The 20,534-nt window shown below is 36.1% G+C and overlaps 3 protein-coding genes across 7 annotated transcripts; 1 reads left to right on the top strand and 2 right to left on the bottom strand.

The window, feature by feature from the left end:
• Positions 1-1,216: 1,216 nt before the first annotated feature.
• Positions 1,217-12,574, bottom strand: zgc:55943 (uncharacterized protein LOC406337 homolog). 5 transcript variants are annotated; one of them, XM_058799244.1, is made up of 7 exons: positions 12,428-12,518; positions 10,471-10,652; positions 9,364-9,502; positions 3,711-3,796; positions 3,543-3,607; positions 3,395-3,455; positions 1,217-2,056 (listed from the first exon to the last, which is right to left on the bottom strand). In XM_058799244.1, exons 3-7 carry the CDS (start codon positions 9,452-9,454, stop codon positions 1,922-1,924), a joined length of 438 nt encoding a protein of 145 aa, XP_058655227.1. In that variant the 5' UTR covers positions 9,455-9,502; positions 10,471-10,652; positions 12,428-12,518; the 3' UTR covers positions 1,217-1,921. The 5 variants fall into 5 exon arrangements, with proteins under 5 accessions (XP_058655227.1, XP_058655253.1, XP_058655218.1 ...); XM_058799270.1 differs by lacking the exon at positions 10,471-10,652 and having other exon boundaries at positions 1,217-2,443; positions 12,428-12,574; XM_058799235.1 differs by lacking the exon at positions 10,471-10,652 and having other exon boundaries at positions 12,428-12,574.
• Positions 12,575-13,241: 667 nt separating this feature from the next.
• Positions 13,242-17,004, top strand: sec22ba (SEC22 homolog B, vesicle trafficking protein a). Its single transcript, XM_058763169.1, has 5 exons — positions 13,242-13,462; positions 13,629-13,738; positions 15,368-15,528; positions 16,153-16,299; positions 16,413-17,004. The coding sequence occupies exons 1-5, from the start codon at positions 13,388-13,390 to the stop codon at positions 16,565-16,567; spliced, it is 648 nt and encodes a 215-aa protein (XP_058619152.1). The 5' UTR covers positions 13,242-13,387; the 3' UTR covers positions 16,568-17,004.
• On the bottom strand, positions 16,916-20,424 carry imp3 (IMP U3 small nucleolar ribonucleoprotein 3). The gene is made up of 7 exons (XM_058763181.1): positions 20,163-20,424; positions 19,901-20,008; positions 19,738-19,812; positions 19,501-19,580; positions 18,121-18,172; positions 17,910-17,982; positions 16,916-17,230 (listed from the first exon to the last, which is right to left on the bottom strand). Exons 1-7 carry the CDS (start codon positions 20,297-20,299, stop codon positions 17,204-17,206), a joined length of 552 nt encoding a protein of 183 aa, XP_058619164.1. The 5' UTR covers positions 20,300-20,424; the 3' UTR covers positions 16,916-17,203.
• Between the last annotated feature and the right edge of the window lie 110 nt (positions 20,425-20,534).

Genomic DNA, 20,534 nt, shown 5'->3' with positions numbered 1-20,534 from the left:
GCGGTGGCTTCAGACTCCACTCTGGTGTATCAGAGACTGTGTGATGGCTTTCTGACCCCTGACCCTCCAGTGGACATTAAAGACCAATGCCGCCGACAGCATCGCAAACGGAGGTTACAGACATGAGAGAAACACCCAGATGATACAGACAGACTGTGATTCCTAGCTCTCCAGATGTGACTGATGTAAGCCAGTTTGAATGCATTTATGAACTCATTATCTTTGAAGGTGAGAGAGAGACTGCATTTATAAGATCAGCTTAGACATGAACCGTATTTGTCTGTATGAGTGGATCCATGCCGCTTTTGTCTGTAATACAGAGTATTACACAAACACAACACCACTGAGCTGCTCTTTTTTTACTCAAATGCTTGAAATGTCAGATGTGTAAAATGACACATTCTGAGAAAAAACAAGCAGAGAAAGCTGAAAAATACATGGGTATCTGAATCCTGTATAAAATCCATCTTATAGGGATAGTTCACCCAGAATTAAAATTCTCATTATTTGCTTACCCTCATGTTCTTCCAAACCCATTAAAACTCCATTCATCTTTGAAACACAAATAAAAGATGTTTTTAATGAAATCTGAGAGATTTCTGTCCTCCTGTGAAAGTCCATGAAACCAAAACTTTGATGCTTCAAAAAGTTAAAAAAAGTTCGGAAAAAAGTAATCCATATGAACTGAACGGTTTAATCCAACCAAGTCTTCTGAAGAGTCACTCAAGTGCTTGCATGACTAACAAAAACAAACCTCATTGGTTCTCATGCATAAAGCAAGTTCAGTCGAGCTTTCATTGACCATTTTTGATGTGCTCAATGTGTCGATCAATGTTTATGTGTGAATAAAAGCATAAATTTAATCTATAACGCCAACATGTTTATTCAGAAAACTTGGATTAATCATGTGGATTATTTACAATGTTTCTTGAAGCCTAAAGGTTTTGGGACAAAAATCTCCCAGGTTCATTAAAATTCTTCATTTGTATTTCAGATGAATGAAAGTCATGTAGGTTTGGAAAGACATGAGGGTGAGTAAATGATCAGAGCATCTTCATTTTTGGGTGAACCAAGGAATAGTTCTCCCAAAACTTGTCATTTATTATTCACCCCTTTTTTTGTAAAAGAAAAATACAAAACTACATTGGACCCCATTTACTTCAAAATATGAAGAAAAAAACATCAACAAACCAGATGCTTTTCCCTGGTTAGTTGGTCATTGTGTATTTATTTATTCTTTCACTCAGCATCACACTTGCATTTTTGGCAATTTAGTTTGGCCCAACTGTGTATATAGAGAACTTAAGCATATATGTGGGATACTGTTCACTTTAGTGTGAAAATACAGAAATTAATGGCTTACTGTTGTATCTCATTTCAAAAGAAAATACTGTGTGCTTAAGGCTATGGCAAATTACTGTCATACTGTAAAAGGAAGAAGCACTTCCTGGTAATAAAAACGTATCTATGTAAAACTTTCTGAAGGCTGGTTTTGAAACTTGTACTGGTTTTCAACTCAAGAATAGTGACTATAAATGTCAAGCGAACGTATGATATCCACCTGTTATATAGAGTAAAATGAGTATTTGAAAACTACATGACCTTAAGATGCTGTAACTGGTGTCTCTAAACATGGCTAGATGCTGTGATCTATCTCCACCGCCCAACACGTCCTCAAGACCGGCCCTGAAGGAACTGCACTGCCCTCATCTAACAAACAAATCTAGTGATGATACATACAGCACTGCTGTCCTGAGCGTTGTAACATAACTCAAAGAAAAAGGTCAAAAATACATATACATAATACACTGTGGGTGAAAAATACTTCGTTAAAAAAAACAATTGGAATGCTAGAAATGGCCTTGTGTTTCTGTCCATACACTTTCACCTACTGTGTCTCAACAGCATGAGCTGGACAGAATCACGCAAGTCTCTTGGTAGGTATGTCCTCCTTAGGAGATATCATCTCCACTGCTAGTCCAGCGTGTGTAGTGTCCATGTCAAAGGGGGGGCGAAATCCAGGATTCTCAGCATGGCTCTCTCCACTGTATGTAGTCTATGAATAGGAGAAGGCTTATGGGTAGTGTAAGGCAAGGGATTGAGGAACAGTCTGAAAATGGCTTTCCCATTCAAATCTTGGGCCAAATCCCAGTCTCCTTAACCATGGCCTTTCCATGCCCCCATACCGTTTAAATACTACTCCTCAAGAGTTCCAAATAGTGACCTGTAAGACATTTGGGAGAGTGTGTAGATTGTAAACGGAGTGGATAACTGGGTTGAATGTCACTTGAACCCACACTCTTGAAGATTAATACTTATTGGGTAAGGAGGCATGGAAAGAAAGTGTAAAGAACTTTGGGACAGGATTGACTCAATGTTGGCGTGAGTCAAACGTCTCAGCATGCTATGTCATATCCTCGTCCTCCGAGCAGTAGTCCCGTCCCTGTAAATGTAAGAGTCATATTAAGGGAAGTTACCTCAAAAAAAAAAAAAAAAAAAAAACAGCAATTAAAAGAGACTAGATTTTTACATTTTCTGAAGTGAATTACTCATGAATAAGCTGAAGTGTACTTTTATTTTTATGCAAACACTTAAGCCTAAAGTACACTTTTATTTTTATGCAAATGCTTAAATCCAAAGTATACTTCAGTTTTTATGCAAACACTTAAGCCCAAAGTATACTTCGGTTTTTATGCAAATGCTTAAATCCAAAGTATACTTCTGTTTTTAAACAAACACTTAAGCCTAAAGTATACTTCTGTTTTTAAACAAACACTTAAGCCTAAAGTATACTTCTGTTTTTAAACAAACACTTAAGCCTAAAGTATACTTTGGTTTTATGCAAATGCTTAAATCCAAAGTATACTTTGATTTTATGCAAATACTTAAGCTCAAATTATGCTATGGTCTGTCTGAATACTCGATTCTGATTGGCTGGCAGGTGTTGATTAAACTCGTTGAACTACACAGGTAGTTCCAGGTCAGTTTAATCACGTTCTATATTAATGCGCTTCCTATAAACATTGGTAACCATATTAACATACAGTTACAGTTGAATAGTAATACAGACGAAAATAACCGTCATGTTTATCATTCCGGTCAAATATTGCAGCACAAATATTGTTAACATCTTTAATATGTTAAGATAATCATAGCCGTTGATTATCCCTTACGTATACTTCAGTTTTTATGCAAACGCTTAAGCCTGAAGTATACTTCGGTTTTGGTGCAAACGTACAGCTGACCACATAGCCTTTCAATGTATACTCCATTTAGTGTGCATTGGACAAACAACATGTAAAGTGTGAAAAAACTGAAAAATTTAAGGGCTTTAGGGACTTGAGAAAGCCTCTCAACCTTTAAGCAATAATAATAGTGATTCTACTTCAATCACCTTTTCAATCTTCTCATCCAGCATCCTGAAGAACTCCTGCTGGCTCTCTGAAGAGTGGATACTGAGGAACAATGAAGGCTTGGTGAACATCTCATTGGACATCATCTCCCCATTAATGAATACTAGAGCAGAAACCAAACACACTCACCTTATCTTATTACTATTCCCGGTGGCATCTTTGTGCCTGCCCTTGTGCAAAAATGTGCTCTTTTCCTGCAAGACATAAAGAGGGAAAATTAATGTTCTACAGGATATTATGATTATCTGTGACTACTTGATTATTTGGAGATACATAATACTATGTATCAATCTTTACCAAGTTCTCTTGATTTCGTGTGTTCGTTCGCTCCTCTTCTCCATGCATGTACTTTACCTTCTCAACTCCTTTTAGTTTGTACTCATCTAAACAGAAAGAGTAAACTACACTTAAAATCACTTGGACACAGGATTCTTAATCCATTTTACTTCGGTCATGTAATCTTTCTGAGTTCAACAACGTATTTAACAAAATAACCCCAAATTACCACCAATACTCACCAAGACATTTCTTTTAAATAACTTGCATTTATGGATCAAGGACAACAACAGTAACAAACTACGAAAGTAAATATGGTACGTTTTTATTTTATATTGACTTTAAGGTTGCTTATTCAGCCCCAGAAGAACAAGGCATGACCTGTCATCACTGTTTCAAGGACAGTTAAATCCAGGTCACTCCAGAGGGACTGTCGTTAATAACTGAACTGTAATTCACTTTGGATAAAAGCACCTGCTAAACCACCACTCACACTAATAGGACTGTAAAAGCTGATTTGTTATAAACTGTATTCCCACTGCGGGACCAAGAAGAGCTTCAAAATTATGCCACTTCTCAAGTTCGTTTAGACTTATCTGTTTTACATTTTTTTTTTCTGTCCTATGTCACATGTAGGGATGCGTGGTATACCGGTACTAGAAAAATACCGGTATATATAATATTTCAAACGGTACAATATAATTTTGCTCATTTTGGTATTTCATATGCTGCTGTTGCGAAGTGCACCTGTAGTTTGCAGTGCTTCCCAAATTGCTGCGCAATCGGTAAAGGTGACAACAGAACAACGCGATGGATCAAACCGATGAAACTATCAACGCATCCGAAATGAATAAATAAAGAGAACAGTAGAAGTGAAATATGGCATTACTTCGCATACAAAACGGATGACAAAGGTGAACGAACTGACCTTACTGCACCTGTTTGCAAGCGTTGCTATAAATCATGTGTTGCCACAGGAAGCAACACCAAACCTTTTTAAGCATTTGTCACTTGCTCATCCTGATCTTTTCAGAGAATTAAGAGATCGACAGGTGAGTGCATCATTCATAAATTCAGATTTAATTTTAAATTTTATTTACAACTGATCAGCGTACATACAGATGTGATACAGTAAGCGCAAATGTGTGTGTGTGACACGCTAGAACCAGTGAAGTTTTGGTCACGTAATATATGCACTTGCATTTCATACAATCGAATATTAATTGTATTTGAAATAAGCAAGAGTTTTGCTATATTCATTTTAGTATCAATAATATGAAGGGAATGTTTCTGCCGTGCTGCCGACCGCTAATATGAAGCAGCCGAGAGAGTGACATTTATATTTAATGCTTTTTCTTTGACTATCTGAGTCTGAATAACTGTTAGAATAACACTAAAATAAAGCAACATTTGTTGCATTAATTGCATTACTTCAATTGTATTTTTTTTCTTCAAACTCAATCAAAATGTAACCTATGTTCCCAGTAGGTTTTTTGTTACATTGAGACATTTTGATTGCACTATGTGATTGCACTGAAAAGATAAGAAGATTTGAATATATTTTCATTGTATTATTTCAGTTATTATTATTTTTTTCCCTCCAACATCAAAATGTAACCTATGTTCCCTGTAGGTTTTTCGTTACAGTTTGATACAAAGGTATTAAGATTAATAAGATATTATTTTAATAAAATTGTTTTCAATTCACGTATCTTTTGAGGCTGGTTATTTGTCACCTATGGTATCGATTTAGTATCGATACCGAGGTATTACATTCTGGTATCCTACTGAAGCCAAAATTATGGTATGGAGCCATCCCTAGTCACATGATCCTTTAGAAATTATTCAAATATGCTGATTTGCTGCTCAAGAAACATTTTTTAGGATTTTTTGCATTCTCAGCATTTATTGGAAATAAAAATCTTTTATAGCAATGTAAAAGTATTTACTGTCACATTTGATTAATATATATATATATATATATATATATATATATACATACAATGGGTACGGAAAGTATTCAGACCCCCTTAAATTTTTCACTCTTTGTTATATTGCAGCCATTTGCTAAAATCATTTAAGTTCATTTTTTTTCCTCATTAATGTACACACAGCACTCCATATTGACAGAAAAACACATAATTGTTGACATTTTTGCAGATTTATTAAAAAAGAAAAACTGAAATATCACATGGTCCTAAGTATTCAGACCCTTTGCTCAGTATTTAGTAGAAGCACCCTTTTGATCTAATACAGCCATGAGTCTTTTTGGGAAAGATGCAACAAGTTTTTCACACCTGGATTTGGGGATCCTCTGCCATTCCTCCTTGCAGATCCTCTCCAGTTCTGTCAGGTTGGATGGTAAACGTTGGTGGACAGCCATTTTTAGGTCTCTCCAGAGATGCTCAATTGGGTTTAAGTCAGGGCTCTGGCTGGGCCGTTCAAGAACAGTCACGGAGTTGTTGTGAAGCCACTCCTTCGTTATTTTAGCTGTGTGCTTAGGGTCATTGTCTTGTTGGAAGGTAAACCTTCGGCCCAGTCTGAGGTCCTGAGCACTCTGGAGAAGGTTTTCGTCCAGGATATCCCTGTACTTGGCCGCATTCATCTTTCCCTCGATTGCAACCAGTCGTCCTGTCCCTGCAGCTGAAAACACCCCACAGCATGATGCTGCCACCACCATGCTTCACTGTTGGGACTGTATTGGACAGGTGATGAGCAGTGCCTGGTTTTCTCCACACATACCGCTTAGAATTAAGGCCAAAAAGTTATATCTTGGTCTCATCAGACCAGAGAATCTTATTTTTCACCATCTTGGAGTCCTCCATGCGGGCTTTCATTTGTCTTGCACCGAGGAGAGGCTTCCGTCGGGCCACTCTGCCATAAAGCTGGTGGAGGGCTGCAGTGATGGTTGACTTTCTACAACTTTCTCCCATCTCCCGACTGCATCTCTGGAGCTCAGCCACAGTGACCTTTGGGTTCTTCTTTACCTCTCTCACCAAGGCTCTTCTCCCCCGATAGCTCAGTTTGGCCGGACGGCCAGCTCTAGGAAGGGTTCTGGTCGTCCCAAACGTCTTCCATTTAAGGATTATGGAGGCCACTGTGCTCTTAGGAACCTCAAGTGCAGCAGAAATTTTTTTGTAACCTTGGCCAGATCTGTGCCTTGCCACAATTCTGTCTCTGAGCTCTTCAGGCAGTTCCTTTGACCTCATGATTCTCATTTGCTCTGACATGCACTGTGAGCTGTAAGGTCTTATATAGACAGGTGTGTGGCTTTCCTAATCAAGTCCAATCAGTATAATCAAACACAGCTGGACTAAAATGAAGGTGTAGAACCATCTCAAGGATGATCAGAAGAAATGGACAGCACTTGAGTTAAATATATGAGTGTCACAGCAAAGGGTCTGAATACTTAGGACCATGTGATATTTCAGTTTTTCTTTTTTAATAAATCTGCAAAAATGTCAACAATTCTGTGTTTTTCTGTCAATATGGGGTGCTGTGTGTACATTAATGAGGAAAAAAATGAACTTAAATTATTTTAGCAAATGGCTGCAATATAACAGAGTGAAAAATTTAAGGGGGTCTGAATACTTTCCGTACCCACTGTATATATATTGTGTGTATAACAAGTAGGGCTGGGTATCGAGTTCGATACTTTTTAGGCACCGACCGAATTGCCTCGATATCATAGAGTATCGAAAAACGTCTTGTCGTTCGGTACCAAATTTCGATACCTAAGCAGGGGCGCGGGAAGTGGGGGTGCTGAGGGTGCTGCAGCACCCCCTGTTTTTTTCTGTGGGCAACCGTTTAATTGTTGGGAATAAAATAAATATCTGAGTGTCTATTTAAGTGCAAATAGCCATGTTGTTGGAAAAGGCCATTTACACTAACTCCACCCACAAACGTATGATTGGGATAGTAAAATTTCCAAAAGACGGTAATTAATTGTCGGATTCAGTGGCGCAGATGGTAAAGCATGTGCTAACGTTCTTTTCACACGATCGACCGGGGTTCGAATCTGCCTTTTGGCGAACTTTTTTTCTCCCTTTTTAAATTTCAAATCACTTCAGAAAAGCAGTTATTTTTTAATAAAAATGAAGGAAATAATCAAAAAGTTGAACATAAAGTATCGGGTAGGGTAGGTGTAGGGAGAGCTTTTGTCCCAATAAGGTGGCATCCATTTAATAATTTGAAATAAACTTAAAAAATTACACTCAATAAGTTATTGCATACTATTTTATAATGTATTACAATGCAGAGGTGCAGATAATTGCCACTATTTGCAATAAGTAATGTTTTTCTCTAATAATGTTTTTCGCCACAATTAATCATACCCTTTTATTCAATATTTGCAGTAAGTAATTAGCAGGATCCTGCTATTTTAACATAGAATAAATAGAATCTAAAGCTATTTGCACTGTGTAAATAGCATATCACTAAAGAATACTGCTATTTTCACTTAGTGTAAATAGCCTCTATCACCCCCCGCCCCTCCCCTCGCGGTCTGCCATCTCACTGAATGAGGACATAAACACATGAACAACATCTCCAGAACTTGCTCTGAGAGTCACTTCATGAGCATTTTAACGTTTGATTTGAGTAAAACTAGCGTCATATCATATACACACAAAACTGTAAAGGTATTCACGGCAACCCGTCAAAATAAAAGTTCGGTTTAACTGAGAAGACACTGTGGCAGAAATACATTACTTCAGCAGAATGTACATGCTGTTACTACTACTAAAATTATTAAAACTTTATTTTTTTTAAAGTAATGATCACACAACATTTCTTCCATGTTTTAATTTTAATAGTAAACCCCCTTTGTTTGCCAAAATAAATAAATAAAGTTTGATTTTCAATAATTTAAAGACAAATGAAATTAATGTTTTATGCCTTCATTTGAAAACCAGATACAGAACACAGAATTTCTGAGGAAAAAGAAAACATTTCATAAGGCTATTTTAAGAATAAATTTGAATAAACTAAGTTGTTTTTATGCATTCAAATAATTCACTACAACACAGAATTCAATAACAATAAAACATATGGTGAAAGAAAATAAAACACCCACTTATGAAAGTGGATAAAGATTTTCAATTTCTTGAAGCCTTTAACAACCTAGAATAAATGAATAGAAATGATGAATCTGTCTGAGCTATGCGTTTTAAAACGAACACGCACTAGTTTAAACATAGCCTAACAGATGTGTAAACTGAAAACTATTTGAACTTTATTAAAACTATTTGCACTGATTTATTGTGCTGGATATATATGTTCCTTTGTGCAGTGGCTCAGGAGATGAGGCTTTGAGTCTGTATAAATGTCAACAAGCTGAAAAAAATAAAACCAACGTTTTTTGAGATTATGTAATCTGATTTAATAAAATTGGAATCGAAAAAAGTATCGTTCAGGAACCGGTATCGAACTCAAGGTATCGATATCGAAATTTTTTGAACGATACCCAGCCCTAATAATATGATTTTTACGAGTAACATTATACTGCAAAATAAAATAACAAACTACATGTTTAAATTTAATACACAATTTAAATCTAAATTTAAAGAATTCAATGAGACCAAATTGGAATTTTCAATGAAATTCAACACTGACTCCGGCTCTATATCGCGTTATCTAGAGTGAATATCTGTGGACACACAGCTGGGACACTGACCGGAGAAGGCATCTCCATTGCTGTAGGCCTTACCCCGGCCCTCTTCATCACTGGGTACAGATGACAACTGCTTGGCTGAGGTGCAGCCCATCGCCTCACTTCCTCTCCTCTCCTTCCTGCATGGCACTCTCTACTGCACCTGACCCAACAAACACAGGCATGAGTTCTGCAGCAAAAACACAAGCATTTAGTACTCAAAGCAATTTACATAAACATACAATAACACAGTAGCATGTAGTCTAACATGGAGCTTAGTGTAGGCCTATCTGTACTGATAAATGCTGAACTTCAGTTTCATATCTGGGTGTGTCACATGTATGTTTCCTGCTCGTGCTGAGCAGCTGATATGAATTTGGGTTAATGAGACACTGGCCTGAGCAGCGGATGCTGGTGTGTTTGGGCATCAGTCATTAGAAATAGACTAGAAATGAGCTGATAAGAAAAAAACAGCTTTGTGAAGATTAAACACATAACGTAAACACAGGGTCATATGAGTTACTCATAACTATGAAAATGACTTGGAACAAAATCTTTTGAAAATATATTTGGGGAAATAAAACAATTCCTACAGATGTTTTGGACACTAAACCATTAATAACGTCATTGCATGTAACTGCAGGTACAGTTTGGCCATATTAACTATGGACATCTGACAACCAGAAGTGGCCTAGATTGTGCAGCTTGTTGTTCAATGAATAAACATTGCTTCTGTGTATCAAAGTTCCTCCTAAGAACACTGGTTTCAGGCAGGCTTCCAAGGCACTGTAATGTCATGTCTAATGGTCTAAAACAAATTTAAATGAGCTTAACCAGAGACTGTGTGTAGCTGAGATGGACCACTGCTATTGCAATGAATGGGAGAAACGGGAACAGCCAATAGAGTGATGCAGGAACGAATCCTAAAACGTTAGCATTTTTGAAGTCAATGGGTTTTTCAATACGTTTTGGTCAAATGCATTAAAACAAACTCAAAAGGTGTTTAGAAAAAGTCTTTGTTAAACCATTATATGCCATAAACCAAGCCAGCCAGCTACGAGGAGCTCACAACAGGTCTCTCTTTAAAGGTTAAAAATCAATTTCCAATGGAGAAAATGTATATGTTTTTACCTCTAAAACCCGACTGTTGCACTCTAGAACAATGAATGGAAGAAGCTGGAATGCCCAATATGGCAGCTCTAGTAAAGCTGTGAAGTCCTGTGTTCCAAATCACCACAACACTGCCTGGTCTTTATGGTAAAACTAGCAATCAGCCTTTGCTCTACGCCGCACATGCGCACAGGCTGGGCCAACTGTAAGAAACAACGTTCATATGATACCATTCATGCCAGATTTTAGAACTGATTTGAAAAATGTCTTTGAAATGGAAGTTTGGCAAGTAGTTTTTGAGATTTAGGCATTTCGCAAAATCTCAAAAAAGAAATTTTTGACTCTCATTCTCAAGTCGTTCCAAACCTGTATAACTTTCTTTTGTCTTTGAGAGAAAGAAGTCAATGTTTTCACTGTGATTGCATTGATTTTTTCCTTTCTTGCCGAAATATTGAAATATAAATTAAAGTTTTCATCTAGCTGAAAACTGAAACAGAAAACAAAGTTTCAATAAATTAACTACATTTGGGTACTATTAAATCAATTCTTCAAGTAAAGTTGTCTGGCAATGAGATATATACAAATTTTACTTTCTACTCTAGCATCATTTTTTTGTTATGGTTACCTTATGGTTTGTTACTGCTACTACTTTACCTGTAGATTATTCGCAGTCAAAACGCTTCAAACATCACCATTTCGGACAATAATTTCAGCCCTCCAAAACTGGCACACACTTTTTTTTCTCCCTGCTTTAGCTGAATATTTTCAGTTGTAGCACCACCACTGACTTGAATGTTAATGGACAAACATATGTGACCCTGGACCACAAAACCAGTCTCAAGTCGCTGGGGTATATTTGTAGCAATAGCCCAAAACACACTGTATCAATTTTTCTTTTATGCCAAAAATCATTAGGATATTAAGTAAAGATCATGTTCCATGAAGATATTTAGTAAATTTCCTACTGTAAATATATCAAAACTTAATTTTTGATTAGTAATATGCATTGCTAAGGACTTCATTTGGACAACTTTAAAGGTGATTTTCTCAATATGTTGATTTATGCACCCTCAGATTCCAGATTTTTAAATATCTCAGCCAAATATCTTCTGATCCTAACAAACCATACATCAATGCAAAGCTTATTTTTTTTAAATATGCAAATCTCAATTTTTTTAAATTTGCCCCTTCTGACTGGTTTTGTGGTCCAGGGTCACATATAATATATAAAGGCATATTTTTAACATGGTCATCAGTTTTAAACCAATTTGTCTCGTAAGAGCAGACTTTTATAATTGCAGGAAGACGTCATTTCTCGTGCATGAGAATCATCCAATCAGAGCAGACATGCAGCATGTCCAGCTGGAGCCTCGCATAAAGGGCCCTTGTGTGGCATCAAAAGAGCTGCGAGCAGTGGCAGCCAATCCAGTGAGGCTGAACTAATCGCTCTCGGAGGTGAGAACCGTTACTCACATACAAACCACAGCGCTCAGAAACAAGTGACAACTGTTCCTATCACATAAAGATGTGCGGTGATGCGGAGTTCACCGGGCGACACGACTGTGCACGAGACATGAACTAACAAAAATGGCCTTTAGGCAAAAAATATCAGTAACAGTCATCACAGAGCACCCATGACGGGTTTTCTTCCATATCTAACCTTGCATCTTGTAGCAAGCGAACATTGTGGCCTAGTAGCGAACGTGCATAATAATAAACACTTCATAACCAAATAATAAACAAACACAAAACTAGCTGCGCTCCGATTGCAGATCATCGCGATCGCTTGCAGCCTCAAACTGTTATTGATGCACATTAAATCAAAGTGGATTGGATGTGATTTGTTGGTAATGTTCACCAGAACAGGACGACAACAACAATGGTCGCAACACAAAGATACGCTTCACTCGAATTCACGAAATTATGAACACAGAATGAGGTAAGGGCATAAGAAACCACTTTATGCGGCTGATCTTACCTTCAGTGCAGACGCAGAGTTTAATCGTGCTGTTCGTGATCAGGAAAAGCGTTCAAGCGGGATCGGCTCAATACAGATCAGCCCACAGACGTGAATAATCGATGCGCTGAATAGTCGGGCGAAACGATCAGTGCGTACAGACAGAAGCGGTCGAGCGCAGAGAGGTTCTACTGATGACAGATTTACAGATTGCAAAAACATGATTTAAAAAGGGGTTTAAAAAATATATCGGGGTGACGTTGCTTGTGAGTTCATTCATTACTTTTAGTTTTCCATATTAACCGAAGTTGATTTAGTAACCAAAAGCCTATAATTGTTGTTTGGGAAATTAAATCAAGCATTATATTACAATAATTTTTACTTCTTAAAATGTAAATACTGTAAGCCTTTTAAAGTATTATTTTTGTACTGTAAGGATACATCGTGAATCATGCGTTTTTAATTGACATTATATTACTGTATCTAATGAATGTTATTGTTTGTCAAAAATTGTCAAGAAATGTAATATAACTATGATTGTCCATCTAATAAATATATATATATATATATATACACACATATATATACATTTTTTTTAATAAAAAATATAAAATATTCCCTTTATTGTGTATATAATAAGCTAATAATATTATTTATGGATTTCATGCTACATTTATTTTATTTTTTTTTAGTTATGTGTCTTTTGGAGGTACTATTTCTAATTGTTTATTTCTTTTTCTTGTCTTTTTTTTTTCTATTTTTATAGTCTAATAAACAAATAATTAAATCAATCAATCAGTAAATAACCGGAACCTTTGGAATGCAAAAGCCGGAAAGGATTTAAGGTAACACACCCTCTTCCGGCCAGCTCATCTGAACTCTGCTGTCAGTTCAAATGTGTCACTTTCTGCCACTCGGTCAACAAATCAATCGCTTCGCTTCAAAACAGACCGAAGTTAAAGAGTAAAGACAACAGGCGAAATGGTGCTGCTGACGATGATTGTTCGTGTCGCGGACAGCCTGCCGCTCGCCGCGTCGATGCAGGAGGACGAGCAGGTGTGAATGAACCCATCAGCACCACAACTACAGCATTTGTACCAAGTTAAAACGCACGATGTGATTTATTTACAGAGTCTTTGTTATTGCTCGTTTGTTTTGCTGTTGTGATTGTACGGTGCTTTTACATAATATGTTCGAGTCACTAACGTGAAGATGTTTCCAGTCAGGACGAGACTTACAGAAGTATCAGAGTCAAGCCAAGCAGCTCTGCAGAAAACTCAACGACCAGAGTCCCGCGCGCTGCACGCTGGAGGCAGGAGCCATGGCCTTTCAGTAAGAACCGACACGGACGCATTCACACACTGCATGACTGAATCTGAATTGAGATCTTTTAAAAAGTTTGCTTAAGTGTTTTTGTTGAGTATAGTATTTGATACATCAGGCTTTTATGAGCAGTGTTACTTTTAAAAGTAATGCATTACAATATTGCGTTACTCCCTAAAAGAAAAAAAGGGAAAAGAAACACGTTACTTTTTATGGAAAGTAAAGCGTTACATTACTCTTGCGTTACTTTTAAAATCTGGGTGTTAAAGCCCCTTCCCACCAAAAGTGAAATGAATACGCCTCAGGCTGAAGGAAGTGTGAATTCAGGTCTGTACAGTAGAGGGCGCAGCTCAAACAAATTGCATGAAGAATATGACACAGGAGAAGAAAGTTCAACACTACTAAGCAATAACTAAATTTTTTGCTTATTAGTATGGTTGAATTGGATCATCGAAGGTCAGTAGCAAAGACATTGGTTGATAAAATGGGATTAAATACATAAATGATCTTATTTAACATATTTATTGCAGGTTTGTATAATATTCTGAGTTTGCATTTGACTGTTTTTATTCATTAAGAAAGAATACTGAATCTGTTTTTATGCAGGTGAGATTAGTAAATACATGTTCATATTTAGTGTAGAACTACAGTAACATCGTTCACACACAACGCTCTGCACTTACTCCTGATTTCTCAGATATTTCCTTCTAAATTAAAAAGTAATGCATTACTTTACTAGTTACTTAAAAAAAGTAATCTGATTACGTAACTTGCGTTACTTGTAATGCGTTAACACTGTTTTTGACTCGCATAGTAGAATATAGTGAAAATATGGAACTTGAACTCATTCACCTCTGTTCATATTATTCATATATTCATTCATATACCAAAATTCAGTAAAATATGTAATTAGGTACAGTTGCTGATATTTATATGGCCAAAAAGTAAAATAATTACTGATAGCTTGTAATGTAAATCAATGAGATACAGTATGATTTATAGGGTTGTTAATCTATTTTTTCATTAAGCAAATTATTTATTTCTATTTTTATATTAAGTATTTATAAATTATTGAGGTCACTAGCTGTTTCTGAAAATTACATTATTTAATAAACTTATGTATTTGATTATATTTAATAAATGAACTTTTAACTTAATATTTTAGAAACCTTGGTGGAAGAACTCGCAGCTTAAAAAATTATAATTTCTCTTAATAAATAAACTATTTATTGATCCAAACATCAGTATATAATAATTTGATTCAAATTTAGTTGTTAATATTAATCTCCATAAAGATGAATACTGTGGACAATTTGTGTATGGGAAAAAAAAAATTTAAAAACATCATACAATAAATATGCATATTTAGTTGACATTAATGATGGATTTATTTTTTGTTGCAAACTCGTGTGGAGCTAATAAAATGTGTATGTTGTGTGATAGAAGAATTTACTCAATTGCAATTTTTTTTTTAAATTAAGCAGTCACTCCATTTAAAATTCCATTTCAGCATCCTGCAGGATGTGTGGCCAGTTTAATTCTAATTCACTCATGAACATGAAAAATTTGCCCAACCCTGACAGACACACGTTTTATTCTGGATGTCGTCATACTTCATAAACTCGTCTTGTTTTCCAGCTACGTCATTGAGAAAGGAGTGTGTTACTTGGCCTTGTGTGAAGCAGGATTTTCCAAGAAACTGGCGTTTGCCTATCTGGAGGATCTGGAGGGAGAATTCAGTGAGCAGTACGGGACTAAAGTCCCTTCAGTGTCACGGCCGTACTTTTTTATCGAATTTGGTAAGAAACATCTTATATATATATATATCAATGCAATTTGAAAGATCATAGTCAATACACACTACCGTTCAAAACTTTGAGTCAGTAAGAGGTTTTCTTTTTTATATATATATATATATATAATAATACTTTTATTCAGCAAGGATGCATTAAATTGACCAGAAGTGACATTAAAGGCTTGTACAATGCTACAAAAGATTTCTATTAAAGAAAAAAAAAAGAAAGCTGTTCTTTTGAAGTTCCTGTTCATCAAAGAATAAAAAAGTACCAAGTTCCAACAAAAATATGAAGCAGCACATCCGTTTTCAATGTTGATAATAATAATAAATGTTTCTTGAGCAGCAAATCAAGAATGATAGTATCATGTGACACTGAAGACTGGAGTGAAAACTCAACTTTGATCACAGCAATAAATTACATTTTATTCAAACAGAAAACAGCTATTTTAAATTGTTAATATTTCACAGTATGACAGTTTTTTTTTGTTTTGTTTTAGGTGAGCATTAGGTGACTTTTTTTAATGTACTGACCACAAACCTTTAAGCGGTAGCATATAAACAACTAATTAAAAGGATCAGCAGTTGGTTGACAATATAGATCAAAAGATTTCCCATTTGTCTCCAGACACATATATTCAGAAAACCAAAAAGTCTTACATCGACAGCAGAGCACGAAGAAACCTGGGCAACATCAATTCAGAGTTACACGATGTGCAAAGGATCATGGTTGCTAATATCGAGGAAGTGCTCCAGCGTGGAGAAGCGTTATCTGGTGAGTGAACGCTTATTGCAGCCGGTTTCAGTATTTGAAGCTCATTTGAGTAAGGAAAAAAACTATTTTATTAGCAAAAGTATTATATAGTATTCTGTGTTTTCTTTCTGCAGCTTTGGATACCAAAGCTAGTAATCTGTCCAACCTGTCGAAGAAGTACCGCAGCGATGCCAAGTACCTCAACACTCGGTCCACGTATGCTAAAGTGGCGGCCGGCGCTGTGATTTTAATCACACTCATTGTTTATGTGCGCTTCTGGTGGCTGTGAATGTATGTGACAAATTCAAGCAGAAACTCAGGGCCTCGCTCACAAAAATGGTTCAGACACCAGAGTCTGTTCCGGCCTTAAGATCGTGTCTGTTTGAGACACTGAATGTAGCTGTCTGTGAAGTTTTGTCGAGTTCATGATGCTGTTGTCTTTTTACAGTTGTACCCTGCTTTATTTATAACATATCTCAGTGGTAGGTGTTAACGATGTACTCGTTGCCTTGTCTGTGTTCAAGATGTTGATAACAGAGCTATGCAAAGTATATGTGGAGTTTATATGAAATCACATGTGTAGCTGGTGGTGGAACATTGGTGCATCTTTGTTGGGACAGATTTTAGGTGCCCACTCTGTCAAATATAACTTTTATTTGTGATATGAATGCACAATGTAAAGGTGCTTTTGTAGGAACAAAGTAAATTCAGACAAATTAATTGTAATTGTTTACAGTTATTAATGGCAAATACACAACAGTCACACTATGCGTTCACTTAAAATGGTCCAAGACGATAATTGGTCACTTTATGTCCGACAAGGTATAAATATATACATTTGTTCTTTGATGAATCACAAATGAACAGCTGCTCTTGATGCACTGACCATTTCTGGTTGAAATCCAAATTTCTTGTATTTGGAGATTTAGACAATGAGGTCAAAGTCATCTCGCTGAAAGAAAAACAAAATTGTAATGTTAAATGAGCAATTCGCTCAAATGGGTTTAATAACTTTTTCATAACTTCCTAATAGTATAAAATCTGACTCTGTCGGTGCTTATATGCTTACACTATACATGTAAAAATGTCATTCTTCACATTTTAGTGCCTTTAAAAAAAAACACCTGTCTGATGTCAGACTATTAGTTCATACAAGGAGGGTTGTATGAATTTAATATGCAAAATTTCCTGAAATCATTTGATTAATAAAAGGTTTGTTTACATGACTGTTCGAAACTAAGTCGTCAGTATTTTTGTAATATTTTAGAGAAATTAGTTTTTATTCAGCAAGGACACATTAAAATTGATCAGTAAAGTGACAGTAAAAACACTTGTTACAAAAGACTTCTATTTCAAATAAATCATTTTCTTTTGAATTTTCTAGTCACCAAAGAACCCTAAAAAAAACTGGTTTTCAAGGATCATGTGACACTGAAGACTGAATGATGCTGAATATTCAGCTTTGATCACAGGAATAAATTACATTGTAAAATATATTCAAATAAAAACAACTTTTTTAAACCTAACAAATTTCTTTCAAAAGTATTATAATCTTACTGACCCCAAACTTTTGTATAGTTATGTATAGACTCTACATGATGTTCAGAATATACTTTGATACATATACATACCTCCTCATTGTAGTTCATGACATGTTGTTTGATCTTGGATGAATCCACCCATGTGACAAAGTCTTCCATACTCCTGTAAGAGTATTGTACAATAACTTTACATTTCAGTTGCCCCAGCTTCATATAAAAGTTAATTATATAAAAATGAACATTGTGGGTTTTTCATCTTCAGCGTGCATCAGCAAAAAAGGTACTTAGGGTCATAACTAACCTTGTTACGAGAAAAGCGGGATCAGTGACAATCTCAGGCCCAACACGAATATCTGTTGCTCAGTCAAGAAATCGTTTCAAACACATTCATGCAAATTGAAATGAAAAGAGATTCATTTTCTTTACAATATTTCCACTTAAAGGAACAGTTCAACCAAAAATGATGAGTGTGTAGATGAGTTTGTTCCTTCATCAGAACAGATTTGGAGAAATTTAGTATCACATCACTTGGGATCCTCTGCAGTGAATGGGTGCCGTCAGAATGAGAGTCCTAACAGCTGATAAAAACATCACAATAATCCACTCCAGTCCATCAATTGACATCTTGTGAAGCCAAAAGCTGCATGCTTGTAACAAATAAATCCACTAAGACGTTATTAACTGTTACTCCCAGCTAATATATGTCCATAACCCATTATAGTCCATGATCCATAATAATGCTTCCTCCAGTGAAAAAGTCACCATTTACCAGCGAAAACAGTGCAAAACAGTTCCAAATAAATTTTAAAGTGGAGTTTGACGTGAGCGGACAACAGGTGATGGACTTTCTCACTGGAGAAAGCATTATGGATTAAAATTAAAATGCTAAAGAACAGATTTGTTTCTTACAAACACGTGGCTTTTTGCTTCAAAAGACATTAATTGATGGACTGGTGTGGATTATTGTGATGTTTTTATCAGCTGTTTGGACTCATTCTGACGGCACCCATTCACTGCAGAGCATCCATTGATGAGCAAGTGACGCAATGCTACATTTCTCCAAATCTGTTCTGATGAAGAAACAAACTCATCTACATCTTGGATGGCTTGAGGGTAAATGTTATGACAAATTTTCATTTCTGATTAAACTATTCCTTCAAAATTTAATGAACTTACAGTATATTCGAAGATCAAGTGAATCTAATTATACAAGCAAGTCATTAATTTGTCAATTAAAAAGTGAAGCAGATAATGTGTGACCCTGGACCACAAAACCAGTCTTAAGTCGCTGGGGTATATTTGTAGCAATAGCTACAATAGCAAATACATTGTATGGGTCAAAATTGTCAATTTTTCTTTTATGCCAAAAATCATTAGGATATTAAAGATATTTTGTAAATTTCTTACCGTAAATGTATCAAAACTTAATTTTTGATTAGTAATATGCATAGCTAAAAACTTCATTTGGACAACTTTAAAGGCGATTTTTTTGCACCCTCAGATTCCAGATTTTCAATTGTTGTATCTCAGCCAAATATTGTCAGATCCCAACAAACCATACATCAATGGAAAGCTTATTTATTCAGCTTTCAGATGACATATATACATAATATGTATGTAATATATACAGCAGAAAACATAAGTGTGTGTAGAGTTCAGAGTGATTTCTGATGAAGGATACGGCCTTGCTCGATGAAGGTTATGGCAGTTTTCAGGTTCTGAGCCATACGCAGTTTCAGCATGATTGTGGGAAGTCGTCTCCTGGAGAAAATAACAGAAATCAGACAAAAACACTACACAAAAGGAACAGGCAACAGAAACAGATGTTCCAACAAATGACCCGTCCAGCACATTGTGTTGTTTTTCTATTTCCACCTTAATACAATGGTCCATGATCAAATGTCGCAGCGCATCTCACCTGCAGAAGGCAGAAGCACAGACTTCATTCGCAAGAGAGAGGTTCTGTTTAGTGGGGATCAAACCGACACTATAACTGCAAAAAAAAAAGAGAAACACACTTGATCTTTAGACATGACCGCTGCTCAAGTGCCCACAAATCATCAAGATGCTCCCAAACTTACAGTTTTTCCAAGAAAAGGGCTGTGCTTTGAGCTCTGAAACCATCCTTTTCGTCCAAGTCCCGTATTTTCTGTGCCAATTCTCTGATATTTCGACTAAGTTTGTTGTATCTACAGAGAGAGATCATACGTTTTAGATTTATAAGTCATGTTTTGGCTTATAAATAAAGACAGACACTATCATTCACTTCCACGTGCATGTAAGAAAGATACATTTTCTTAAAACAAGTAACTATAAAGTTGAGTACTATTAACAGTTACTTACTTAGTGTAATCTTCCCTCTTATCAATATGATATTTTCTCAACACTTTAACCTCGTGTAAATTGTTGTCAACCTCCCAGTTAATAAAATCAACTTTCTTCAAGAGTTTCTGCTCGTGAAATTTCAATTTACGAACCATTTTGCGAATTAAACCGATTATATTTATCACAACGCGAGTTGTTATTCTCTAGCTATCATGCTCACATTAGCATCACACGCGTGTTTTTCATTCGCGGTGTTTGCTGTAAGGAGCGCGAGGCTGTGTAGCTCCGCCCAGCGGTCAGGAGGAGAAAGACAACATGTGTATATTGATATATTTTCACGATTATAAAATTAAAGCGTAGCGTAATGCATACTTTTTGTTTTAGATGTTG

This window comes from Onychostoma macrolepis, chromosome 02 (assembly GCF_012432095.1).
Source record: "Onychostoma macrolepis isolate SWU-2019 chromosome 02, ASM1243209v1, whole genome shotgun sequence".
NCBI classification, from domain to species: Eukaryota; Metazoa; Chordata; class Actinopteri; order Cypriniformes; family Cyprinidae; genus Onychostoma; species Onychostoma macrolepis.
This window is presented reverse-complemented; position numbering and strand designations above follow the sequence as displayed.